The following is a 24,075-nucleotide window of genomic DNA, read 5'->3' as shown; positions in this document are numbered from 1 at the left end:
CTTCATGAGACAAGATAATACATAAATAGGTTTTTATTTCTTCAATGCAGAGTCTCAGCAACAGTCTTGCAGTAAAAATAACAAGGAACCAACTCCACAATTTTCCTATGTCGCAGGTGATGATACATCTTACAAAATCAAGTCCCAACGCCGGGCCCATTACACGTATTGCCCTCAAAAGATCAATTTGAGGTTTACAGTGTTCCTGGACTTCGGATTGCTGCAGTTTAACAATTAGTTTCATTATTCACAGCTAGTTCATTTTACAATGATTCACTTCAGTTTAGAAATATATTTCCTGTTTCTATTTTTTTAATCTCCACTCTGTATATATACTACAACACTTTAAAATCTATACGAAGCCCTAACATGTTTCCACTGCTTCTACTAGGAATAAGGCATGTGTTAAGTCTGGCCCTCTAGATTGTACAGGAAACGTCAGGCTACACTTTGTGTCAACACAATAGGTTTCACATTATCATGGAAAAAAATCAGAGAAAATGGCTTTTTTTTCTCAAATTGCCCGTTCCAAGTGCACAGAGAAAGGATGCTTCTTTTTCGTATTAGTGCACAAACCACCACTGCCAAAATGATGCTTTTGGGGGAAGACGTACCCAAGAGACTTCAGTAAAAATGATATAAAAATGAAAAACAAATCGCCAGTTAAAATCAGTTCACTGATTTACATAAAACATAATTTGGCTTATCTGTGGGTATTAAGTCTGAGAGAAAATGGCACATGACCTAATTGCCAAGCAGAAGGGCCATCCAGCCAGTCCATTAATCATCACAGATGCTTATTAGTCGCAGGACTGTCCCATCTGGCGCACCTACACAGAGGTTGTTGCTGGTGTTGTACAGATCACGGGCAACACTATCCTTCATCGCAGAAAAGGCGTGAATCAAACCTTCCATACATTGTGCGTATCCGGGCTGTAGAGTCTTTTTGCTCATGTATCGACGACAGCCATTTTGACTCCGTTTGATGATGCAGCCTACCTCTCCAAGCGAAAAGGCTCAAGTGCGTAGTGCTTGTAAAATGGTGGGAGAGAGATACTGAGTCACTGAAGTGTTGAGATTTGGCGTTCTGAGACCACTCGAAATTTTAAAAGATACATATTTTACAGCATACAACGTGAGGGGGCGGGGGTCATAGGTCGCTGTTTGTGCATGGGCCTGAAGAGACAGCGCAGTTCATTGATATTTGGCTAATAGCAACGCGAGACTCAGGATGAGCCACACGACCAGCAAGTGCGAGCTGACGAGCAGTAAGGCGACAGGGTAGAAATGGCGGGAAGTTGGCTTGTTGTCATAAAGACAGCCTTTTTCAGGATCGTCCGACTCGTTCAGAGCTCCCTGTGGCTGTCTGCTGTTGAAAGGAGGAGGGGGACAGTGGAGTGAGAAGAAAGAGTAGCATTAGAGCAAGTAAAGCCAAGCAGACAGACGTTTTCTAATGTTAAACAAATACTACCAGAAACATTAATGTAAAGCCACTAATTCACCGCATTACACAAAACACAGACTTAAAAAAAAAAAAAAGATTTGTGGCACAGGCCTAGAATGAGGCATGTCTTTAAAAAAGATCCTCTTTTATTTATTAGAAAACATGCTAAGCATTAGCAAATTAGCAGGACAGATGGACAACAAACATGTAGGGATGCAAAGAAAGGAGATATTAGATTTTGACGAAATATGCCGTAATGTCAGTAAAAACGTATTTGGAAAGCACCCTTCATTTTATCTAAAGACAGGCAATATGACGATTCTTGGCACAGCTTTTCAATCAATAGCCATCAATAAGCACTCATTCCAGATCATAGGAGCCTAATAAGACTACCTGGGGCTGCCGAAGAAGCATCGCCAGCAACATACGAATACAAAAATGATTCCCTAGAAGTAGTTAAGGTCCTATATACTGCAGCCTTAGGAGACAGAGCTAGATTTGATTGATGTATTTGTATGGAGCAGCGCTGTACATTCAATTGAATCTAGAACCAAACACAGGTCTTAGTCAAAAAGTGGCCTTTTCACTCACATGCTCCTTCCATCTCACACCTGTAACCAGCAATCATCCAGAACCTCAAGACCGCTGGTTACCAATGCCATCCGCAACCAGGTTTCCCATGTGCCTCTTGGCTGATCTTATCAACGACACCTGCAATGCTTCCCTCTCTAGCCCTTTAGGCCAGCACTTCTTAAACCAGCTATTATCACATTGTTGTACAAATAAACCTACAGTCCGCGGTAGCTGCCGCCCCATCTCTAATATTCCCTTCTAAGGTAAACTCTTAGAAAAAATCAAGCCCTCTCATCGGATGGTCCACTGTGAAATCACAACCTCCTCCACGAAAACTAATCAGATATCAGATGTCATTCACCCATCAAGAAGCATGGACCCTAGCTTCCTCTTCAATAGAGAAAAGACTCTGGAAACTCTGGACAAAAATGCCTACACCACACGCATACACCTAGTTTTCCTGGTGGCTTTCAATGCTTTCAACCAAAATGTTCACCTGAAGAGATTTTACGTAGCTTTTGGCACTAATGGGAATGCCCTCAGATGTATTAGAAACTATCTGAAAGGCTGATCAGCGTGTGTTAAAATAGGTGACATTTCTTTAGCTTCCTCCCAAGTACCTTGCAGTGTCTTTCAAGGCTCCGTCATCGCCGTGGCTGTTTAACATTTACTTTACGTGAGCCCTTTTGCTAAACTGATTAACTCCTTCGCACCCCACTTACAGATCTATGCAGATGACTCACAGATCTTACCCAATGGACCTACAAGATCCTCAGAAAACAAACTGATCTCTGTCCTACTATAAACAATGCAAGACCAGACCATCAACAGCAACCTGTTCCTCAATCTTAACAAAACTGAAATAATCTGTTTTGTCCCCCCCCCCCACAAACAGCCTCCGTCTCCTTTAACTGGCCCAACTCACAGGGTAATCCTACCCCCTCTTCATTTGCATCTCGAAACCTCAGAATTCTCTCTAACAGCAATCTATCCCTCAACCCTCAAATCAATCAGATTGCAAAAAAAACCTCACTTTCGGCCTTACATGATGAAGAAAATGTTTCTTTAGCTGACTACACCACAGAAAATCACGGTTGCTCAAGCCCTCGTTCTTTCAAGGCTTGACCATTGCAACTATATTTGGGCCTAACAAAGGAATACATTTGTCAGCTGCAAATCCTCCAGTGAAAGACTACTGGAGTTAATTTCTCTCTCAAACCTTGTTCTCCACATTGAACACAGAATCACGTGCAAAGTTCTTGGCAGCGTCCACAAGCGCCTTGCTGATGCACACTACTTTGCATCCAGCATCAGGAGTCAGGCCCCTACCAGGAACCTGAGATCATCATTCAAAACCCTGCTATGCACCCCTAAATTTCAAATAAACAGACATGGCGTTCAGCCCTTGACTGTGCTTGGCTCCAACGTTTTAGATTAGTGAGGAAATCAGAGCATGCAGTATGGTGTTAGAAAAAAATATATTTAGACTTCTGGAGTGATATTCAGTTTAGCAGATTTTAACTATTTTTTATCCCTAACAAGTTTGGCAAAAAATTGCAGGAGGTTTTAGATTTGGCAACTGGACAAGATGGGGACAGCCTTCTCTTAGAATGTGGATTTGGGTTATATACATGCCTCTCAACCTCCCCATCTCACCTCTCGATAATCTTGTGTTTGACACAGGCACTCAACCACAGTGCTTCAAGCGGCCGGGGCACTGCCGGGGGCACCCTGAGTTCCACCAAGCAACTGAGGGTCATTATCCCACCACGGCTGCAGCCGTGACGGGAGATGAGTCAGCAGCCATGATTGAGTCAGTCAGCTGTGACTGACAGAAGTGTCAGCCAGCCACAGCGTCAGGCAAACTGTTTGAGCGATGCTGTTGCTGGCTGGCACTTCTGTCAGTCTCAGCTGCCTGAAGGAAGCACACAGCTTTCCACAGCTAGCCACAGGACTGCCCCCCACCCCCGTTGCCCTCATTAGCCTTCATGGCCATGTCCTTCCTTCGCTTCTGTAGTCCTCCTCCTCTGGGCAACATTCGGCATCCGAAATGTGCTCTAGTACCTTCAAACGTCTTTTGTACTAGATGGAATTACAATAATAGATCTAAGACCAAATAACCGGACTGACTCAAAGAATATGGCGAAATACTACTTTATTATCAGTTCAATAAAGCAGGGTCATCTGGCAGACATCAGACTGATGCTCGCACACTCACACAGTAACTTGATTACATGGAGGTCTTATACATCATCTATGACTTCATTCTAAGTGGCAAAATACAAAACATATCTAAGGGAAGGATTGGTTAGAAGGGAGGCATTGGTTAAGGGAACATATCTACTTAGAAAATATATAACTATTAGTTCTTTATTGGCTACCCCATGTCTTTAGGGCACTCCTTGAACAACCTCTAAATGCACACAGTACTGATTATTATGGACAAAACATCAGGGGATTGGCTTTTGCAACATTATATTTTAGGTTGTCCCTCCAACCACATTGATTGGTTGGCATACTATCCCAACCTTGGACTTCGGCTCCTTAGCAGCATGTATGTGAAACAAAACTTAGGTTTTTGAATCCCACCAGACTACTCCCCATTTTCCCAATTAGACCAACATCTGCCATCAGTAGGAAATCAGACAAAGTCTTCCGTTTGTAGTTGACCTTGTTGCTGCTCACTGTTCTGGAACATTCAAAGGGAGTATGAGCACACCATTATTTTAGCTTAAAGATCTAATGAATAGTCTTTGTTTTCGACTCCTGGGTCACATGTGAGTGGACCACGAATTTGTCCATGTGAGCCTTCCATTTACTGCTATTTGATTTAGTTATGCAAGGTACTGTTGCTCCTCTTGGCCTCTAGAGACTTGCTTACTCTATGTCATATGAACTTTATACACTTTTAATTGACCAGCAGTTTGGCTCGCACAAATGTTTTCGTCTTCCTTCATGAATGTCTCACGTTCAGCAATTATCCATGCACTCCATTTGTGCTCTGTACTTAACCTTTAAAAATAGAATCTTTCTCTGGGCCAACCTTGACTCGTCGTCGGGTCTGCCTACGGGGCTGTCATTTTCATGCCTTCTGATTCTTACAACTTCGGCCTGTTTCTGAGGTAGCTTGGTTACTTTCAACGTGAACTGTTGTCCATTTTCCTAATATGGCCGTCCTTGCCATGATATAGATATATATATATATATATATATATATATATATATATTCTTCTATAACAAGCTTGTATACGTTTTCTTTCTACCTTACGTTACTGCATATTTATAGTTATTGGCCAGTAAGTTGCTTAATTTCTTTTTCGATTCATGAGCACTTTAACTTCAGGTTAATGTTACTCTGAATGCTTCAGTTACTTCATTACTTAGTATTTTCAAATTGTTTCATCATAGGTGCATATATCGTCTTCATGACATCACTTTGTCCTTGTCAGATATCATTTAACATCCATCCACGATATTCACTGATGTATTCTAATATCTTAGCAGGCGACATCTTTCCATGTAACATTCTTCCATACAACAACCTTCCACACTTTCAGTGCAAGGGTCCATTCTGTTTGGCTGTATGAGACAATTGACACACTGAAAACCTGATTACTTTGTATTGCTTGCCTAACCTGTAATGTGATCGTACTCCACTGTTTCATTTAATGTTCTTTGTAATGTCATACTGTTATGTAACCACTGTTTGAAGATATGCGCCTGGTAGCCTCCGGGGTCTGGTTTGCGCTATACAAATAAAAGAAATACAACTACAAATGAGTGCATAACGTCTCGCATACTCAGTGCGGTTTAGGAATGATACAGGGGGTTCGACCTATAGCCTTTTCCTGACTGTTCCAATATGATGGTGGTGAGGGGGTGGTGACTGGTAGGATAGCGCCTACATGCTCCTCTACAGGCAAAACAAAAACCTAATATGCTGCAGCGCGTTTTATTTTTAATGCGGGCCTAGAAATGAAAAGTGCTTTGTGGGTAAAAATAAATGGGCCAAAATGCTGTTAGCTTTCCCTCATTTCCTCCCCCTTTTTGCTCTTCCTTCCTTCGCCCTCCCTTTTTCTTCCCCCTTGTCTCATCTTTCCCCTTCTCTTCCTTTTCCATTTTCTCTTCCCCTTCTCTTCCTTTCTTTCCCCCTTCTCTTCCTTTCCTATTTTCCCTTCCCATTCTCTCCTTTCCCAGCCAATAATGTATATTGCCATGGAAGATACCTGCCATTTCATTTAGGATGGTCCAAACTGTAAGGGGAGACTGGTTTACCAGGTGGTTTTAAACGCTGAGCAAAAACTTAGATTGAACATCTTCTGGTTTCAGGAGAACCAAAGTTACTTAGACATCTTTCTTGGGTGAAGCGACATCTATTAACTTTTTTTGGTAAAATAAAATGTTATTTCTTAGTTTGTCTAATTAAGGCGCAGCAGTATCAAGTATACAATTTTACTTACTGCAGAGAATCTCACCATTTGTGGCATAGGAGTGTCTCTTGGGGTCGTGATGCAGGGATACTGGTCGTTTTTGGCGAGTGGAATTCTGAAAAGGTTGGAAATGGCAGGGCCGTTGGTGACAAATTAACAAGCTGATCATGCCAAAGATTCGTTTTTGGTTAGATTAAGCAGTTTGGGATTCATCGGGCATAGAGGAATCATTATTTGTTTAATTTATAGAAAAGTTCTTTTCACAACTGATTACTCATCCAAAGGATAGAGTGGTGAATATTAAAAGCACAAAACATTCCCTATTGACATTAAGAACCGAGGTAAAATTGGGCATTGAACATCTGAGTATTTTGTTAATATTGATAATTGGAGGGGATGGGAGAATTCATACAATTTCATGCACACTTTATTGGCTATCCCTAAATTCTCAGTTTTTTTAATACTGGTGGTGTGTGTAGGGGGAGGGCAGATGGAAAGGAAGACAGAAGAGAAGGAAAAGGAGTGTGAGATTGGAGGAAAAGGAAGGAGGAAGAACAATGACATGTTGCAAATGATGCAAGTAAATGGAAAGAAAGAACGAAAAGGGGAACAGAAGGGAAGTGGAAAAACAGAAGGGGAGGAAGAGAGAAGGGGAAAGGAGAAAAGGGAAATAGAAGTGGGAGCGAAGAGAAAAGACAAGTTGGGGACAGAGAAGGCGGAAAGGAAGCAAAGGGGAGAAGGAGATTTAAGATAAGGGGGAAATAGAAGGGGAAGATAGGGTAAAGTGAAGGGGAAAGGAAGAGAGGGGGGAGAAGGGGAGTCAGAGACAGGTTAAAAGAAGTGGAAAGTAAGCTAAGGGCAAAAGAAGGGAAGGAAGCAGGAAGAGAGAAGGGGAAGACAAGGGGACGACAGAAAGGGTTAGAACGAGAAGGGCATGGAAAAGTCAACGGGAAAGGAAGAGATGAGGATAGGAATGGAGAAGGCGAAAGAAGGGCATGGAAGAGAGAAGGTGGAAGGAAAAGATGGAAAAGGTGACAAGGGGAAACAAGGAAGAGAGAAGACTGGATGGAGGAAGCGAAGAGGAAGAGAGAAGGTGAAAAGAAGTGAAAGAGAGAAGTGGGAGGTAGCGAAGTGGAAGGAAGTGAAAAAGAGTAGTGGGGAGGAAAGAGAAATTATAAGTTACTCACCGTAGTGTCTAATGCACTCCTAGTCTATAGTCCCCTTTCCTCCATGCTGTATGGGCGATTACAACTAAATGTAGCCCCAGGGTGGAGAGGTGACCCTCCTTAAGAAAACAAGTTCCTTAATACTGCCTGTCTGAAATCCATGTCTGACCTAGAGCTGGCATCCAGACAGTAGTGCTTGCAGAAAGCCGAAGGAGTGGCTCACGTGGCCGCTCTGCTGATGACCTGCCATGGAACGTGCCTTTGGAATGCGACTTCCGTGGCCTTGGCTCTGATAGCATGGGCATGCATATTTGCCAGAAGTGGCTTGTGCTGCCCCTCGTAGGCCTCCTTAATGGCCAAAACCATCGACCTTCCTATGGAGGCCTTAGAAGCCTGAAATCCAGGCTTTGACCCCCCCGAAGGTGACCAAGAGAGTCTTAGATTTGCGGAAGCGCTTGGTTCTATCCAGGTAGAATTTTAGAGCACGCCTAACATTTAGACAGTGCAGGACCCACTGAGATTCATCCTTAGGGGCCACGAAAAAAGTGGGTAGCACTATCTCTTCATTAAGGTGGAACGAATAGACTACTTTAGGCAAGAACACGGGATGCATTTTAAGTACCACCTTGCCTCTATGAAAGGTGGTGTAGGGCTTGAAAGCCATAAGAGCTTGGATCTCGCTGGCCCGGCGTGCAGATGTAAGACCCACCAAGAGTGCTGTCTTAATGGTGACCAGCCTGATGTCCGCGGATGCCATTGGCTCAAAGGGTTTATACACCCAGGCACCCAACACTAGGTTGAGGTCCCACACAGGGTGTGGCTTCTTGATAGGCGGGTAGAGCCTGGTGAGGCCCCCCAAATGTCTTTTAACCACCGGGTTGGATTAAGAGAAAATGTCCTCTTCCGAGTTCCGGTGGACTCCGATGGCCGCCAGGTGAAAGTGGCAGGTGTCTATTTGCACCCCTGAGTGGGTGAGGTGTGCAGAGAAGGATAGTACGTCGTCCAAAGGGCAAGTAAGATGACCAACCTCCTTAGACTCAGCCCAGTGGCAAAACCTAAACACTTGCTTTTTACTGGCTCCTAGTAGCATTGCTCATAGCACACTGTATTATGTCTAGGTTAGCTTGCGAAAGACACGGATGCTTCAATGTGACCTGTTCAGGAACCATGCTGCAGGGGCTAACTTCTGAAGGGTGGATGATCGTGCCCCCTTGCTGTGATAGTAGATGAGCTGGGCCCAATGGAAGGAGAATCAGAGGCTGGTCCGACAGGCGGAGCAGCTCTGAGAACCATGGTGTCGTCGGCCACCACAGAATGATACTGAGATGTCGTGACTCCCTTATCTTGCAGGTCACCCTGTGTACCAGGGCAGTGGGAGGAAATGCATATGTGTTCATGCTGTTCCTCTGTAACTGTAACGCATCGCCCAGGGAGCCTAGGTCCTGTCCCTGCCCGGATGTGAACTGAGGGTACTTTCTGTTGTACCACGTGGCAAAGAGACAGGACAAATGCGGACTGCCAGGCTGCACAGAGGAAGGGACCTGGTGCCACCCTGCTTGTTGATGTAATACATGCTGGTGGAGTTGTCAGTCTGAACGAGGATCATCTTGCCACTGATAAGCGGCAGGAAGGCTTTGAGAGCGAGCCAGATCGCCTTCAGCTCTAGCCAATTGAAATGGGCCTCCTGTTCCTGAGAGACCAAACACCATGGACGCTGTGGCTGTCCAGGGTAGCCCCCCAGCCCTCCAATGAAGGAGCTGTGGTGATGGTAAGCTGTGGTGCTAATTGCCGGAAGGGTCTGTCTATCCTCAAGTTGCAGTCTGTGCTCCAACAGACAAGGTCCTGGTGGAGAAAAGGACTGCTGACGAGTTCCGCCTGGGAACCCTGCTCCTGACTTCATGAGGCTGCGAAGTGCAGCTGTAATCTCATTCTGAGCCTCGTGTATGGCACTGCTAGTAGACATGCTGCCATGACACACAAGAGGTATTGGTACCACCATGCTAAGGTCCACACTCTGCTAAGAAAATTACCTGTGGCCCTCTTGATGGCTGCAATCTTGTCCTCCAAAAACTCTCTCTGAGCTTGTGTCCCAGATGAGGCCCAAGACTCTGCATCGGCTGCAGCTGTGACTTCTTGAGATTGAGGGAGAATCTCATTTTGTGTAGCATATTCATGAGGGCAGAGGAGGTGTGATGGACTGCATCCGGGGATCTCGCCCTGATGAGCCAGTCATCTAGGTATGGATAGACATGGCGACCTTGGGCCCTGTGAAGGGCTGACACTGCATTCATAAGCCTGGTAAAGACCCTCAGAGCTGAATTGAGGCCAAAGGGTAGAACCATGTATTGGGAATAGAAGTCCATGATCCTGAACCTTGGGAAGGACAGACGAGGCTGCCAAATCGGGATGTGTAGGTATGCGTCCTTCAGATCCAGGGAGCACATCCAGTCTCTATCTTGAACTTTTGAAAAGGGAAGGAAAGGTTCAGGGTGGAAAGGTCCAACACAGCTCTTAGGCCAGCCTGGTTCTTCTTGTGTATGGCGACAATCCTAGAGTTGAAGCCCATACCCCGCTGGGAGGCGGGGACTTCTACTGTGCGGCTCTCTACGAGCAATCGAATTTCCGCCATCAGAGTTGTTGTCCCAATCTGTGGGAGGGGAGGCGAGAGAAGAAGACGGAACAGGTAGGCGGCAGCCCGTGGACACTACAGATAGGATCCAGGGGTCCGCGAACCTTGTGCGCCAAGAGCTGTGATCGGGGCCAAGCTAGCAGAGGCAAAGAGCGTGGTGGTCGGACATAGGGAAGAGCCCTTCACAGACTGACACCTGCTGTTTTTTCATTGAATTTTATAGGTTTTTATTAGTGCAACTTAACCATAACGTTCCTTTAACAAAGTTTTTTCAGTGAATTTTATAGGTTTTTATTGGTGCAACTTAACCATAACGTCTCTTTAAAAAAGTTTTTTTCTGAGAATTCCATGGGTTTTTACCAGTGCATACTATTTTCCTACAGCTTACTACTATCATACTTACCCCAATATAGCAACATTTCTGTCCAATTTACAAAGTTTCACTGTTTTTCCTTCTGTCGACATCCGCAAACGTCTGATGTCATTGCGGACCTTCCAGACAGTGCCACGCGACTATGCACTCACGCGCTGCATGATGACGTGTCCATGAGTGCGTTTGCACTTCGCATTCGAGGCCTTGCTTTGAGGGCAGTTTGGAACTGCATTTTCTACTGATCTAGGAACTTTTAAGCTCAAAATGTACCCATGCACAGCTTCTACACCTATTCTTACTCATTAGCCATTAACAATCTAGTACAAAGCACATACTTGGAAGAATAGTAGCAAAACTGCAATTTTTCTTTAAAATGACATCAGCTACTGCCATCCTTCCTCCCCAAGAGTAACCACCACCAGCTGGAGTACCCACACAGCAAAAAAAGCACAGTATTTCCAAAGACAATGAAGAGATACAAGAAGATGAGGTAGAGGAAGTGCCTACCTGTAGCACCCAGAGATAATCATGGGTGTGGCAGTTCTTTAACACTGTTGGGAATGTACCAAAGGCTACAGCTCCAAAAGTGAAATGTACTCCGTCCCGGACAACCTGCACATTATTCCTACGGGACCACCTCCATGCGCCGCCACACCAAATCCAACTAGCGCAATGCTCTCAGAAAGATTGTTCCTTTCTTATCAAGTAGTAGGCTGTCTTCCTCCACACCATCTTCCTCAACCAATATTGTAACCACACAGCCTACTTCTGCGGGACACAAAATCCTACCAGCTACCTTGCAAGCAAAAAAAGAGGCAGTTGATCCATATCTTTGGAAAACAGCAGTCCTCTGTATATACTGCAACACACCACTGCAGGGGGAAGCAACTTCGAAGTGCGTTTGAAGCTCTAATAAAGGTGCATGAGAAAAACTGGTGACTACTTTAGAAGTAACACACGCTTAACATCTTCCCCTGTCCACCTGCCCCTCCATATTAGTGCTTGGTGCCTCTTCGCTCATCTTACGTTCTAACCTCTCTCGCAAACATTTTTTTTAAAACAACAAAAGGAAGGTTCCTTTAGTAACCACTTTCACAGTTAAAAATAATCTTATAGACACCATCTACTTTACATTTCTCAGTAAAATACAATACAATAAGACTCAATACATTTTTATAACATTTACATTAGCATTTTGTGTTAAGCTAATGAGAATAATGTGCAGTTCCTCCCACGTTCCAGGGACTGGAAAGGGTGGATACATCCCAGCAGCCAAAGTTATCGGGCCCAAGCGAAGTGTGTCTGTGTGTGCCCTGATGCCTGCAGGCTTCAGCGCATTATAAATAAATAAATAACGAGGGCTCCAGACCATTTTCCTCCATTGCAGCCCCTGCAATGGGGGATAAAGGCCATTAGCCCCCCTGGTTCTCAAAGCGGAAACCCGGGGTGCCAAAAAATAGATTTTTATTCCTCTAGGAAGGAACATCCTTTTCCAAGATGGCTACCATGGAAAAGGAAGGCGGTCTCTATACAGAGCCCCCCTTCCCTTTCCATGGCAGCCTGCAGAAGGCGAAGACAGAACCCTATGACCATATTTACTATATTCACTTTAACACAATTTTTCATCCCTCGCGGTTATGGCCAGTAGCCAGATCGTCCGGGTCTCATGACCTTATACCGTGACCCGGACAATCTGGCCACTGCCCATGGCCACAGGCTATACCTCAGTCACCAAAGGTAGATCACTATTTTTGTACCTACATTATGCTACGTGTCAAAAAAGAAAACACAGGCACATTTGCAAAACCATGCTTTAAGGTCCTTGCCAATGCTCCTCACACAGGTTTTACTTGAAATCCGCTCACGTTTTATTTTTTCTAAAGTTTCAAAATGTATGTACATACAATAGTCATATAACTTAGCCCCCACTTAACAAAACCCATTCATTCTTTACACAAACATTGACGGTTGAGTCTATAATCTTTCTGAAAACCTCTGTCCACATTCATGTAACGGCAACAAAGTTATAAGCCATCTAAAAATGTTGAGACCCCCTCTAATTTAGCCCCTTCTTGAGAAAATCCCTCCAAACTTTACAAAAACATTTAAATCTAGATTTAAAATCGTTTTGCATACTTTTGTGTAGATTGTGCAAATGGCACCACATTTATAATCCTTTATAATATTTTGGCACCACACTCTAATTTTGCCCCCTCTTGACAGAATCTCACTAAACGTTGCAAACACATTTATATCTAGATTTATAATTGTTTTGCAAACATTTGTGCAGATTCGTCAAATGGCACCACATTTATAAGCCTTTACAATATTTGTGTACCCCCTCTAATGCAGTTTCATTGAGTGGCGCCAAAGTTATAAGCCATCCAAGAACTGCTTTTCACCAACCCTGTAATGCAAAAATAGGCATAAATGGCCCCGAATATCTGACGTGTCCGCGAACATCACAGGACTGTCCCTGAACATCTGGACCGTTCACGGACTTCCGGGATGAAACGCATCTGTTTTTTGGCTACTTATGGCCATATCCCATCCCACCCTCATCATCCCTCACTTTTGCAGAGATTGTTTAATAAGTTTGACACGTGCAATGTTGTGTTTTTTAATATGTTTTTACAGCGATGTCCGCGAACACCGGCTGCTGTCCGTGAACCCAACATGGTGGCCGTTTCCAAAAATCTGATGCACTTCACGCTTTTCACCATCCAATCAGGGGTCAATCGAATGCCCGTCCGTGGACAGAACAGGGAAGTGGGTCTGCAGACCAGACTCAGACATTACTAATTTTTGTACCTACTTTTTGGTTGTTTTTAAAAAAAACTATTGGCCAGATTTACACCAAATTTACAAAAGCACACTTTCGAGACCAAGCCGCCACTGCTGCCGCAGATTAGTGAAAATCTGTCCAGCTGTTTCGGCTGTAGGCGTGAGCAAAAATTGTTCCATTTTGTCTATGTAAAAAAATATTTGGGACCCCCTATAACTTTTACCACCCGTGACTAAACCTCACCAAACGTGCCAAAAGGATTCAGAGCTGGCCATATACTTTTTTTTGTAAAGTTTGGTAAGGATTCTTTCAGGGGGAGTAAAGTTGTAAGCCACCCAAAAAGTGCTCTTCCTAGGAGTTGAGCAACTTAACACAGCATATATATATATATATATATATATATATATATATATATATATATATATATATATATATATATATATATATATATATATATATATATATATATATATATATATATATATGCATTTAAAAAGGAATTTAGAAGCCTATTGAAAACGTATTAAATGTTATAGGTATATGTTAGATTATTATAAGTTAAACAGGGAATGTTTTGGAGTTTTAATCTGCATGGTTAGATTGGTGTTCTAATGTGGCTTTGGCAATGCTGGGTTTCTTGGTTGTACAACAAGCTAAACTTCTGTTCAACCCATGATGTAAATTGCTGATGGGGAAACCACATCCCTTGAATAGACTGAAAAAGGCATTTTACAAAGGGCCATGTTGAGGGGGTAAAAAGGTGGGCATCTCTGATTGCCCTCTCTCGCCACCTTACCCATATTACCCATAAAACCGCCAGAAATTACCCTTTTGTGCATAAAGAAAATCAACAGTAGTGATATGAGCCATTACTGTACATAATCCATTTTCCCCTTCACAGTGATGCTAAAAATGGCTGCATTTTCTTTTCTTTTTTAAAAATCCTTTTACATTACTACCTTTGGAGGTGATATTTCTAAATTAGCACTGAGGTATTCCAGAAATACCACCTCTGCTGGTGGTAAACTTTGAGTAGGGCATATTTTCAGAAATACCACCAGTGGAGCTGGCAACTTTCTTCAGTTGTATTAAAAAAAAAATCACCCAACTCTGAATGACACCCTTTGTAGTCTTCCAATAATTACTACCTGAATATTACATCTTTCTATGTGTGTTTTTCAGCAGTATCCAAAAGTAAGTACCACAAACAGTCCAGCAGCCATTTATTTAACCACTATGTAAGTAACATCCATGGGTGCCATTCCCAGTGCTATTAAATTCTTTGTGTATGAACACACTGGTGATCAAGAAATTTAGCAGAATACAGGGGAAGCATTTGTACAGAATCAAAGCTAGGACAAACGCTAATACGATATGCACCTTTACTTCCTTGGCAAGTAGGTGTCGTGATAGGCTGCACTGAATTGTAACGGAGCAATGGTGTGCGTGGAATAGTGGAGCCAACACTACCATCCAGGGTCACAGAATTTGTTATTTAAAAGCATACATTACCACTGGGCAATATGAGCATGCCCCTGAAGGCTAGACTCCACTCCCTCTCACTCACTCTGGAGGACAGTTTGACCACCAAGGCAGATTTACAACATTGCTGAAATAAAGACACATGTCTCACCAGCATCTGGACAGGCTTTGCAACACTCGGTTCCTTTGTGGCAGGCTAAACTACTGAAGGATTTTGTCTTTTTCAATTAATGTTTTTACATTTTGGAACTCTGGCTCATTGAGCAACAGCCCAGCTAGCCTAGGGGGTGCGGGGTAATTGCCCCTTTGCCCCACTTGCCAGTCTGCCCCTGATAGGGGATATTCCCTAAACACAAGCCTGTAGATTGTGACACCACTCACCTTGGCTTGTATTTCCTTTATATTTATATGATATGAACCCACAGCACCACATGTACATGGAGGAAGGGAATTCTTTGCAAATTAAGCATGGTAATCTTCAGGTAGATGCAACATTTCTCTGGTCCTAGTAGTTGATATTGGGAAAAAGAAATGTTTCTTAAAGTCTGTGATTTATAAAATAAAGTACATGCTATGCCTTTGCTGTGCTAAGTATTTAAACATGCTGGCCGGCAAGCAGTGTGTAAGGAAATGTGAATAGCATTGTGCTATTTAGCAATAGATATTTAGAAATATTCAGGAATATAATAATTCGATGACTAGAATGACTGTGTATGTGTGTGTTATATCATAGTGCGATCCTCACAGGCAGTCAAACCTTTCCTTCAGTAAAACAGCTGCATGTGTGTATGTAAATTACTGCGGTGACTTCCCCAGAACAAAGGTTGGGGGACTACTTTTGAAATTGATTGCTTACACAGCCTGTTTCTTGTCCCAGAATTGTGGGGTGGGTTTGTATACCAGGGGTGATAAATCAGAGGTTACCACTTAGCGAAGAACTACAATATGCCTAGATATCCTAACAGTGTGACCCTCCAACCCACAGCCCCAGGATTCCTGTTTCCTCTGGCTCCACCCCCTAAGTATCACCTGATGGCACGTGTCTTGTCCACTCACTTCATAAGACGGACAGTGACGGGTGTATCACCTGTCTTCATGAATCTCTACAGAATCCTCCCAGAAAAATAATGCGTGCATGACAAGCTGCCCTGCTGCTCCTCTGTAGTGTAGAGAACAAGCTGGGTGCGTGTTTATTTCCAGTGGCACGCGCCTCACAGATCTTTGGCCATACAATGCCTGGTTTAGCACAAGTTTCACACGGTCTCTTGCAGTCACCCCAACTGCTCTCCCTCACAGGGATTCCCTCACCCTAAACTCGCACAAGATTACACTTGTGTTGCTCGTCCACTTGAAATCATTTGAGTCACACATCGCAGCATAAGCAAATCCTTACCCTACTCTAAATCCAACTTCTCTTGAGTGTCTAGTAGTCACTCGCAACCTCCCCCTGCCCTTCTTTCCACTCAACTACACTAGCTCACTCCCCTCTTCCGCAATTTCCTAAGAATGTCTCCAGCAACAAACCCCTTCCTCTCTGAATGCTGCCTAAGGCCTAAAAGAAACTCCAAACACGTTTTCTCCTTTTTGCACAATGCACTCTAAGTAGGCTAAACTTCCTCAAATGTGCTTCCAGGATCTGAACTGGATGAATCGCCCAACATTGGGTAATATGAGATTCTTGCAAATAAGTTAACCATGCCTACTTCCAAACAGCTCGGTCTTCAAATGGCATTCGGTACTAATGTACCGCCCCTCCGCCCCTCCGCAGATTACAGCAATCAATTGTACATATTTTGTTGACCAAGGATGGCTAGAAGGCGGCAACGCCCTTTCCGGTATTCAAGACTGTGAATTGCAGGTAGCATCGGGATTTCAGCAATGAACGCGTAACTGAGCGAGCTTCAGTACAGGCTCACTCAGAGTTCACTTTTTACACCATTCATTCTAAGGGACAAGTTGGGGGTGGTCATAATACAATTTTTGCACAGATTCATTGAACAAGATCACAGGTCGCGACTTTTGCGCAAACAACCAACTCCGCGGTCTCTCGGTTACCTGCCTACGTACACCGTGGAATCAAGGTGACGCTGCTTGCACGTGTTCAGGATGCCCGCCTGAAGCTGGAATCGGGGCAGGCTACTTGCATCCATTAGCGCTGCCGAGGATGTCTCCTCAGGGAAACATGAGCTCATAACGCTGCTCAGATCTGAGGCATCTCCGCCGGTAAAAATAATACCGGGCTCTGACGTGAACGCCTGGAAGCTGCCTCTCTGGGCTTTGTAGGCCAGCCCAGGTATGTAGGCAGAATTATGTCTACTCAAAGATAATTCTGAAAGCATGTCTCGCACCAATGCTTCGGCTTATTCTGTAAGCAGACACATTGCCATGCCCCTGTTGTCGGGGCACCCCCAGGCTGCACAGAATGGGGCCTTTGGGGCGCACAATGCATTTGTGGGTTGGTAGGTAGCCAGGCTACCAGGGGGATCTTTGGGACGCACAATGCATTTGTGGGTTGGCAGGTAGCCAGGCTACCGGCGCCCCTTAACCAGCTAAACAACTCTGCAATAACTGCGTGCAGGCTAGGGTGACCAGATGTCCCGGTTTTGCCGGGACTGTCCCGGTTTTGGAAACTGCAGTGGTCCCGGTTTTTTGTAGTAGGTCTTCTTGGCTGGCAGACAGGAATGCACAATCTCGCACAGAAACAATGCTGTATTTTACACCTTAAGATAGGGTTAGCTTGTGTTAAATAAATAATAATATGTATTTATTTGAACAGTAACACTTAAACCCTCTTCTCCTCCAAACCGCTACTGAAGTCTAGTGCCTTCACAGCCACTTCCAAGAGTTAGTCCTACTTTTATGTTTGTTGCCCTGTTCCGGATTTTTTCTTTTTAAATCTGCTCACCTGAGTGCAGGTATTACATTTTGTCATAATTCATTGCCTTGTTGTTGCTATTGTGTTCAAGAAATGACCACAGCGTTACTACAAATCAGAACTGAATCTATCTGACAGGACACATTTAGCTAACATGTTTGTGTAACAGATAATTTACACATGGTTGAGATTCTGCTAGTTGTCATGCTAAGAGCTTACTTCTAGCAATAAAGGGGGGAGGGCAGTCGAAGTGGTTGGGAGCTGTGGGGAGCGGTGCTCCTCTACTTTACCACTGCTATAGTTTTATTTTAAAACGAAACCATTCCGGAACGTTTTCTTTTTAAAATCTTAGTGTATGAAGCAAGTTTCAACTTCTTTTAAAAAGAAACGTGCACTTCGGTGCACGGGTATCGCATTCCCTTAAACAGCGGGCGCGAGTTTGTTTTTTGGTTTGGCCTTAGTGGGCATTTGAACCTGAGACCTGCTCGATCGTCTCCAACCTCGCATCACGGTGAGCACCACTGCTGTGGTGCTAGGTTTCTTTCAGTGGGCCACTCTCAAGGTCATCAAAGCCCTTCTCCCGGAAATCAGAATTTTTCTTTTGCATTTAAGCAACTTAACATGAAAATACCGCAGGCACAGCTGTAGGTGAAGTTAATGAGTAGGTGGGAGGGGTGGCTTTAATCTTTAGCATGCCCCTTAAGAGGCGCAAATGTTGGGTGATTAGAAAGGGGAGGGTGTGTAAAGCTGCATAGTGGGGAACAATGAATAAAGGTAATGGGGGTCGTTAAAAAGCATTTTGCATTTTCCTTCACTGTTTCATTTAGCCTTTACACAGTGGTGTGCAGAGGTGTCGCTAGGTCTGGAAAAGATCCGGTGCTATGGTAATGTCGGGACTCAGGGCTAGCTAACCTTTTGGTTGTTGCCCCTGAGCTTCTATCCGGGGCTACAACCAAAAGACCCATGGCTATAGCCCCCTCAGATACGCCATAGCAAAGCCTCTGGTGGTGTGCGTGGAATGGAGGAAAGGTGGGTCCCAGTTACGCGGTTTGAATTGCGCATGGGACGGGGCGTGGACAGTGATGCGGTTTGAGCTGAGCGGGGCAGGCCAGCAGGGAACATAGTTCCACAACTTCTTTTCGTACACCTTAATCACTAGGGGCTAGTGGTTTCCTGCGCACACTTCTGGGCAGGTACGTTCTCGTGCTTTCCTGTGGGGATGCTCCTTGAGACCTCAATAGCCGAGGTTTAAAGGGGGCAAACGAATCAGGGGAGTGTTTGTGGAGGGGTAGCGGTCCATGATCTTTTGTGAGACTGCAACGATGCACAGATGTGGCACCTAATGCAGTGGGTGGCATGTGGCACACCACGGATACGTGGCAGTGGCACATTGAGCTATATGCGCCCCACCAAGGGCGGCTTTGCTGCATGCTTATAGAACGCTTCTGATGCATTAAAGTACGCTTCATAAGGCTGTGCGAATTTGCACTAATATTAATGCTTTCTTTAGAAGATTGGGAGCTCCACGAATCACAACCTTCCACCACATACACCCTGAGGCAGGTCCATACCAAATGATGAAGTGAAAGCAGAGGTAACACTGTTTGGGAAATCCCTTCTCCAGGTTTAAACCATGTCTATATCAAACTGGCCTTTGCCCCTGGTCGCACTCCCTGGAGCTTGATGGCTGCCACTCTTATGGGATCGACAATGTGCAAAAGGCAGCTAAATATTATATACTCAATATGTTAATTCCTATTAAAAAACTATCAACCATCAAAATTACAATAATCGCAATGAATCACTTGCAAATTCATCTCAATGGAAAGGTTAGGGGTGGGAATGGCTATTGTACAATAGAGGGTGTTGGGTAGCCAGAACTGATTCAGCGCCTAGTAGATGGACTAATACAAAAAACCCTGAAGGTCCCAAGCCACTCCAACCAGTTACACCACAAGCAGGAGAGTTCATTCTACAATGCACTGGCATTTGAAGTAGGCTGTGCTAATTTTGATCCTATTACCTGACACCAATCTCAGCCAGCCTCTGTGGTTAAGTAGGGCATTATAGGGAGAAGCAAGAGCAGACGCAAGAGTGTCTCGAAGTTTATTGCCCTTGTAATGATCCTTCTAAAGCAGACAATGACCACCGTGAGGGTGTGCACAATAGCACCCTCTGTGCTTTGTGAGGGTTTTGCAATTTTCTGTATGTGAAAATCCCAAGGAAGCAATCTGAGCCTTCTTACTTCCTTGCCAGGTACCCAGGAATATTCACTTAACTTTGATTGGCTAAGACAAATCATGTCTAGCGTCTACTATTGGAAACACCAGAAAGCTCTCCAAGAAAAGCCCTGCTTCCATTCAAAGATTTCTGTTGGAATTGTTCTCCATATCTGTCCTGGTGGCAGTTTGCCTTCTGAGTACAACAAAATACAGAGCTAAAGATGAAGTGACATATTGGGCCTCCAGACACTGGTCAGGGGTGTGTGCAGGTTGTACCAGATAAAGATATGTGTAGTCATTACAAATTGTTTCCTTCAATCTATAGCGCAAGCAATTTATAGTTGCGCTTTGAAAAACAATTCTGTTGTATAACGCGCCATACAAAGGACCAATACAATAAAAATAGAAGAAGTGACCAACAAATCAAGTGGTGCACAGGCTTGTGACAAGCCTTATTGACCTCGGGTTGATAGCGTTTTGGGGTATTAATGTTTTGAGATGCAGAGTCTGTTAGCCAGGAATCAGGTGAGCGCACGCCCAACACCACAGAATTGTGCATTCAGAGTCTGGCAAAGGCACTGATGCAGTCTCAGTGTCATGCAATAGGTAAACCAGAAGATTTTCAAGAAAACTCCTTGCAAATTGTATACATGTAAGACTGACAATAGCATATCACAAAATTCTGTTTGTGAAAAAATCTTCAAAAAGTGACCAAGAACATCTCGTGGACAGAAGGGACCTTGTGTGGTCTCCAAAGAAATGACGGAGGGAACCACTGATCAGGGGACATGCCATCTTCCTTGAGAGTTAGAGTTCAACTAGGACAGTGATGAAAGTGAAAAAAAGGAACTGGTGATACTCTGGCTGCATCCAAAAAGGACGGAGTGGGATGGCCGGGCAGATGGCAGAGGGAAAGTAGGGGGGGGGGCACGGTACAGTGATGAGTGGGTGTAGGGGGGCATGGTGACCAGGATGACAAACTTTGGCTCAAATTGTTGGATTTCAAGGTCTACAGTAATAATGTCCTATAGCATTTACATACAAAAAACACAAATACAAATTACATAACAAAGCCAAATGACGATATGTAAATCCTTATAGCAACATGTCAAGTCAAAAGAACATCACTCTGGCTTTAATTTTCACTTCCTTGAATGGAAAACTATTAGTCCCAAAGTGCAAGATAATGGCAACCTGAACAATCTAGTTAACCCCACTGTACTTTCAGTGATTTAAGACATGCAATAAAAGAAGCTGTGTAATAAACAAAGATGGATATGAAGATTCTTTGTCACAAACTTCCAGCTAGTTGTTATTCATGATGTTGAAAACATTTGATTAGTGACTTCAGGCAACTTTATTTTTTGCATCTCAAGATAGTAGACATCATGGATATAAACGCATTTTTAAATGGGCGCTTTGTGTTGCTCACTTTAACTATCACAAATGTGCGAGCTCTTTGAGTTGGACATGTTCCATCATGCATATGAACGGTTCTGCCACTGGTGAAAGAAATGTGTTTGCAACCCGAGCACCTTAACGACCTGCAGAGCTATGGACGCTGTGTCTGTGTGTATCTGCCTATCTGAGACTTGGGGACATTTGTAGTGCTTGAATGTCCAGTCGATTCTGTATTTGGCAAAGAAAAAGCATCAAGGGCACGTTTCTTGAGCCTTTGAACTAAAGGTATGCACTATAATAAAACAAACAAACTTGTGGTACACCGGCATAACAAGGATTTAGGTTACACTTCCATCTCTGAACTAGGAACACTTTCAACACTCCCAACCCGAGTGATGGACTATGCCGAGATTGCCTCAGACACCCTCGGCACTGAAATTCTCATTGGTAGAGATTTGTTCCACTAACACAACCAAGTTGCAATGTAATTTTGGCCAGGAGGCCCAACCTCCGCTGCGCTAGAACAATGTTCCTTCCAAGCCTAGGTAAGTTCTAGAGGCTTGTCACGCTAAAGACTTCCACTCTGTTATCATGATGTCCACTTAAGTCTAAACACGTTTAACTTAAACCTCTGAGCTGGGTTTACTAGGAAAGAGTTGACATTTTGAAATGGGAGCACAGTACACTTGATGATTATGTCTGCAGAAAACCTTATATTCCTTCTCTGCTTGGCCAATCCTGGAAAGCAAGTGCACCCTAGAGGCGTACCAAATACTGATCGGTCTTCTTCCAGTTCTGTGATCTCTGCAGATGATGTAAATAGTGACAGAGCGTAGCAAGGGAGTCCAAACCAATCAAGGGCCATTCAGGAGGGTTTAGAAAATGGGTTTAAATGGTGCATTTTAGAGCACACATTTTTTGAAAAGTTGGGTAAAAAGGCAAACAGTTTGAAGTTGATTTTGTAGGGTAACTCATGAAAAACTCACTGGCTGCACCAAAATGACAGTTTAGCTACATAATGACACTTCTTATTTTTGATTTATCAAAGATGCCCAACACAAAATGTCATACCACAATAAGAAATGGCTAGACTGGTTCAATAAAAACGCCAGTCTTGGTTCTCAATAACACTTATCATGCTTGCTTTACCAAAGATGCCCAATACAAAATGTCATACCACAATAAGAAATGGCTAAACTGGTTGAATAAAAACACCAGTCTTGCTTCTCAATAACACTTATCATACTTGCTTTATCATCTATGCCGAGTAGAAAATGCCATGTCTGCCCCCTGGTGCGCCAGCACTTCGTACTGAGGCATAATCACATTAATTATGCATGTGATTATGTGCGAGTGGTCCGGGGAGCAGATGTGTGTCAGGCGCTGGGATTTCAGGGTACATCCATGGAAAAGCTGCCATGCCGGCCCCCTGGGGCCACAAGCACCTTGAAGACACAAAATCAAGTGTGTGTGTGCGAGGTTCGGAGGGGCCCAGGCATGGCACTTTTTATGCGTCACAGATGTCCATTAATAAATGGCATGCCTTCCCCCTGGGCTCTCCAGCACCTCACAAGCGCATATAATCAATTGTGTGTGCATGTGAGGTGCTGGAGGGCTTAGGGGTCAGGCATAACATTGCATGTGAGACAGTGAGGCGTGAAGAATCCCAGCGGACTGGCATTCCTTACTGGGCATACCCAGTAAAAAAATGCCATACCTGCCACCTGGGCCCCAGTGCCTCACATGCACATGATAATGTGATTGTGTGTATGCGAGGTGCTGGGGCACAGGGGCCAGGCATGGAATTTATTACTTGACATCTATCATAGAGGCCCAGTAAAAGAAAATAACATTCCTGCCCTCTGGGCCCCCATTCCTCACACGCGCACACAATCATTGTGATAATCTGTGTATGCCAGGCTCTGGGGGCTCAGGGTATCACAACAGGTACAAATGTCAAGCGACATGTACAAGCCCCCTTTGCATTCATAATATTAATTAATTAAAGAAAAATACCTTCTGATACAAAATAATTTCAAAAGTTGAATCTTGTCAATACTTATTTATTGTTTTATTTATTTTCTTTCTTCTTTTATAAACATCATCATCATATCTACAATTGTGTACAAAAATGACAATTGTAAAACCTTTATAAAAAAAACCACACCAACCTGTGACCTCATGTATCCACACATTCATCTCAAACCCTTTCATCCTCATTCAGAAAAAAACCATTCATACTTGTGCAAAGATAACGCAATAATAATCTTTTGTTCAACAAGAACCAATAGGTCTGTCCTATGGACCTTGGATGCTAGAGGATATTAGTCGTCAAATAAAGTACCTCAAAATGTAATCTGTATTTGGCATGTTATTATCAAATCACTTTGATATATTCAATCACCACATAATTTCTATGTAGACCCAAGTACAATCAGACTCCTAAGGGGAGTTAAAACTGTAGTCAGGTCGACTCGAGTTTCGGGCAGCTGGCTCATTAGGACATAAAAAAGGAAGACAAACAATCTTGTTAAAATGGTGTGTGTTGAATTGATTTGTCGGGTAGTTAACTGTTTTTCCTAGAACATAATTTTCAAGCAGCAATTTTCTATTGTGCACCTGCGTCTTCTACGGATAAGGGCATCATCCTTAAAGTGGACAGCACATCAGTCGTCTATGGTGGTGGGGCCAGTTT

At 43.8% G+C, this 24,075-nt stretch overlaps 1 protein-coding gene across 5 annotated transcripts in view; it reads right to left on the bottom strand.

Annotated features, from left to right (window-relative positions):
- The window catches only part of INPP4B (inositol polyphosphate-4-phosphatase type II B), a 3,177,224-nt gene that overhangs the window by 14,931 nt on the left and 3,138,218 nt on the right, over positions 1-24,075 (bottom strand). For 3 of the 5 annotated variants that reach the window (XM_069631177.1, XM_069631179.1, XM_069631180.1), the window contains one exon: positions 16-1,369. The exons of the other annotated variants lie outside the window; for them this stretch is intronic. In XM_069631177.1, coding sequence (XP_069487278.1) covers positions 1,195-1,369 — 175 coding nt within the window. In that variant the 3' untranslated portion in view covers positions 16-1,194. Of the gene's footprint in view, positions 1-15; positions 1,370-24,075 lie in introns of those variants that run through there. 5 annotated transcript variants of the gene reach the window in all.

This window comes from Ambystoma mexicanum, chromosome 6q (assembly GCF_040938575.1).
Source record: "Ambystoma mexicanum isolate Mex_15411 chromosome 6q, UKY_AmexF1_1, whole genome shotgun sequence".
NCBI classification, from domain to species: domain Eukaryota; kingdom Metazoa; phylum Chordata; class Amphibia; order Caudata; family Ambystomatidae; genus Ambystoma; species Ambystoma mexicanum.
This window is presented reverse-complemented; position numbering and strand designations above follow the sequence as displayed.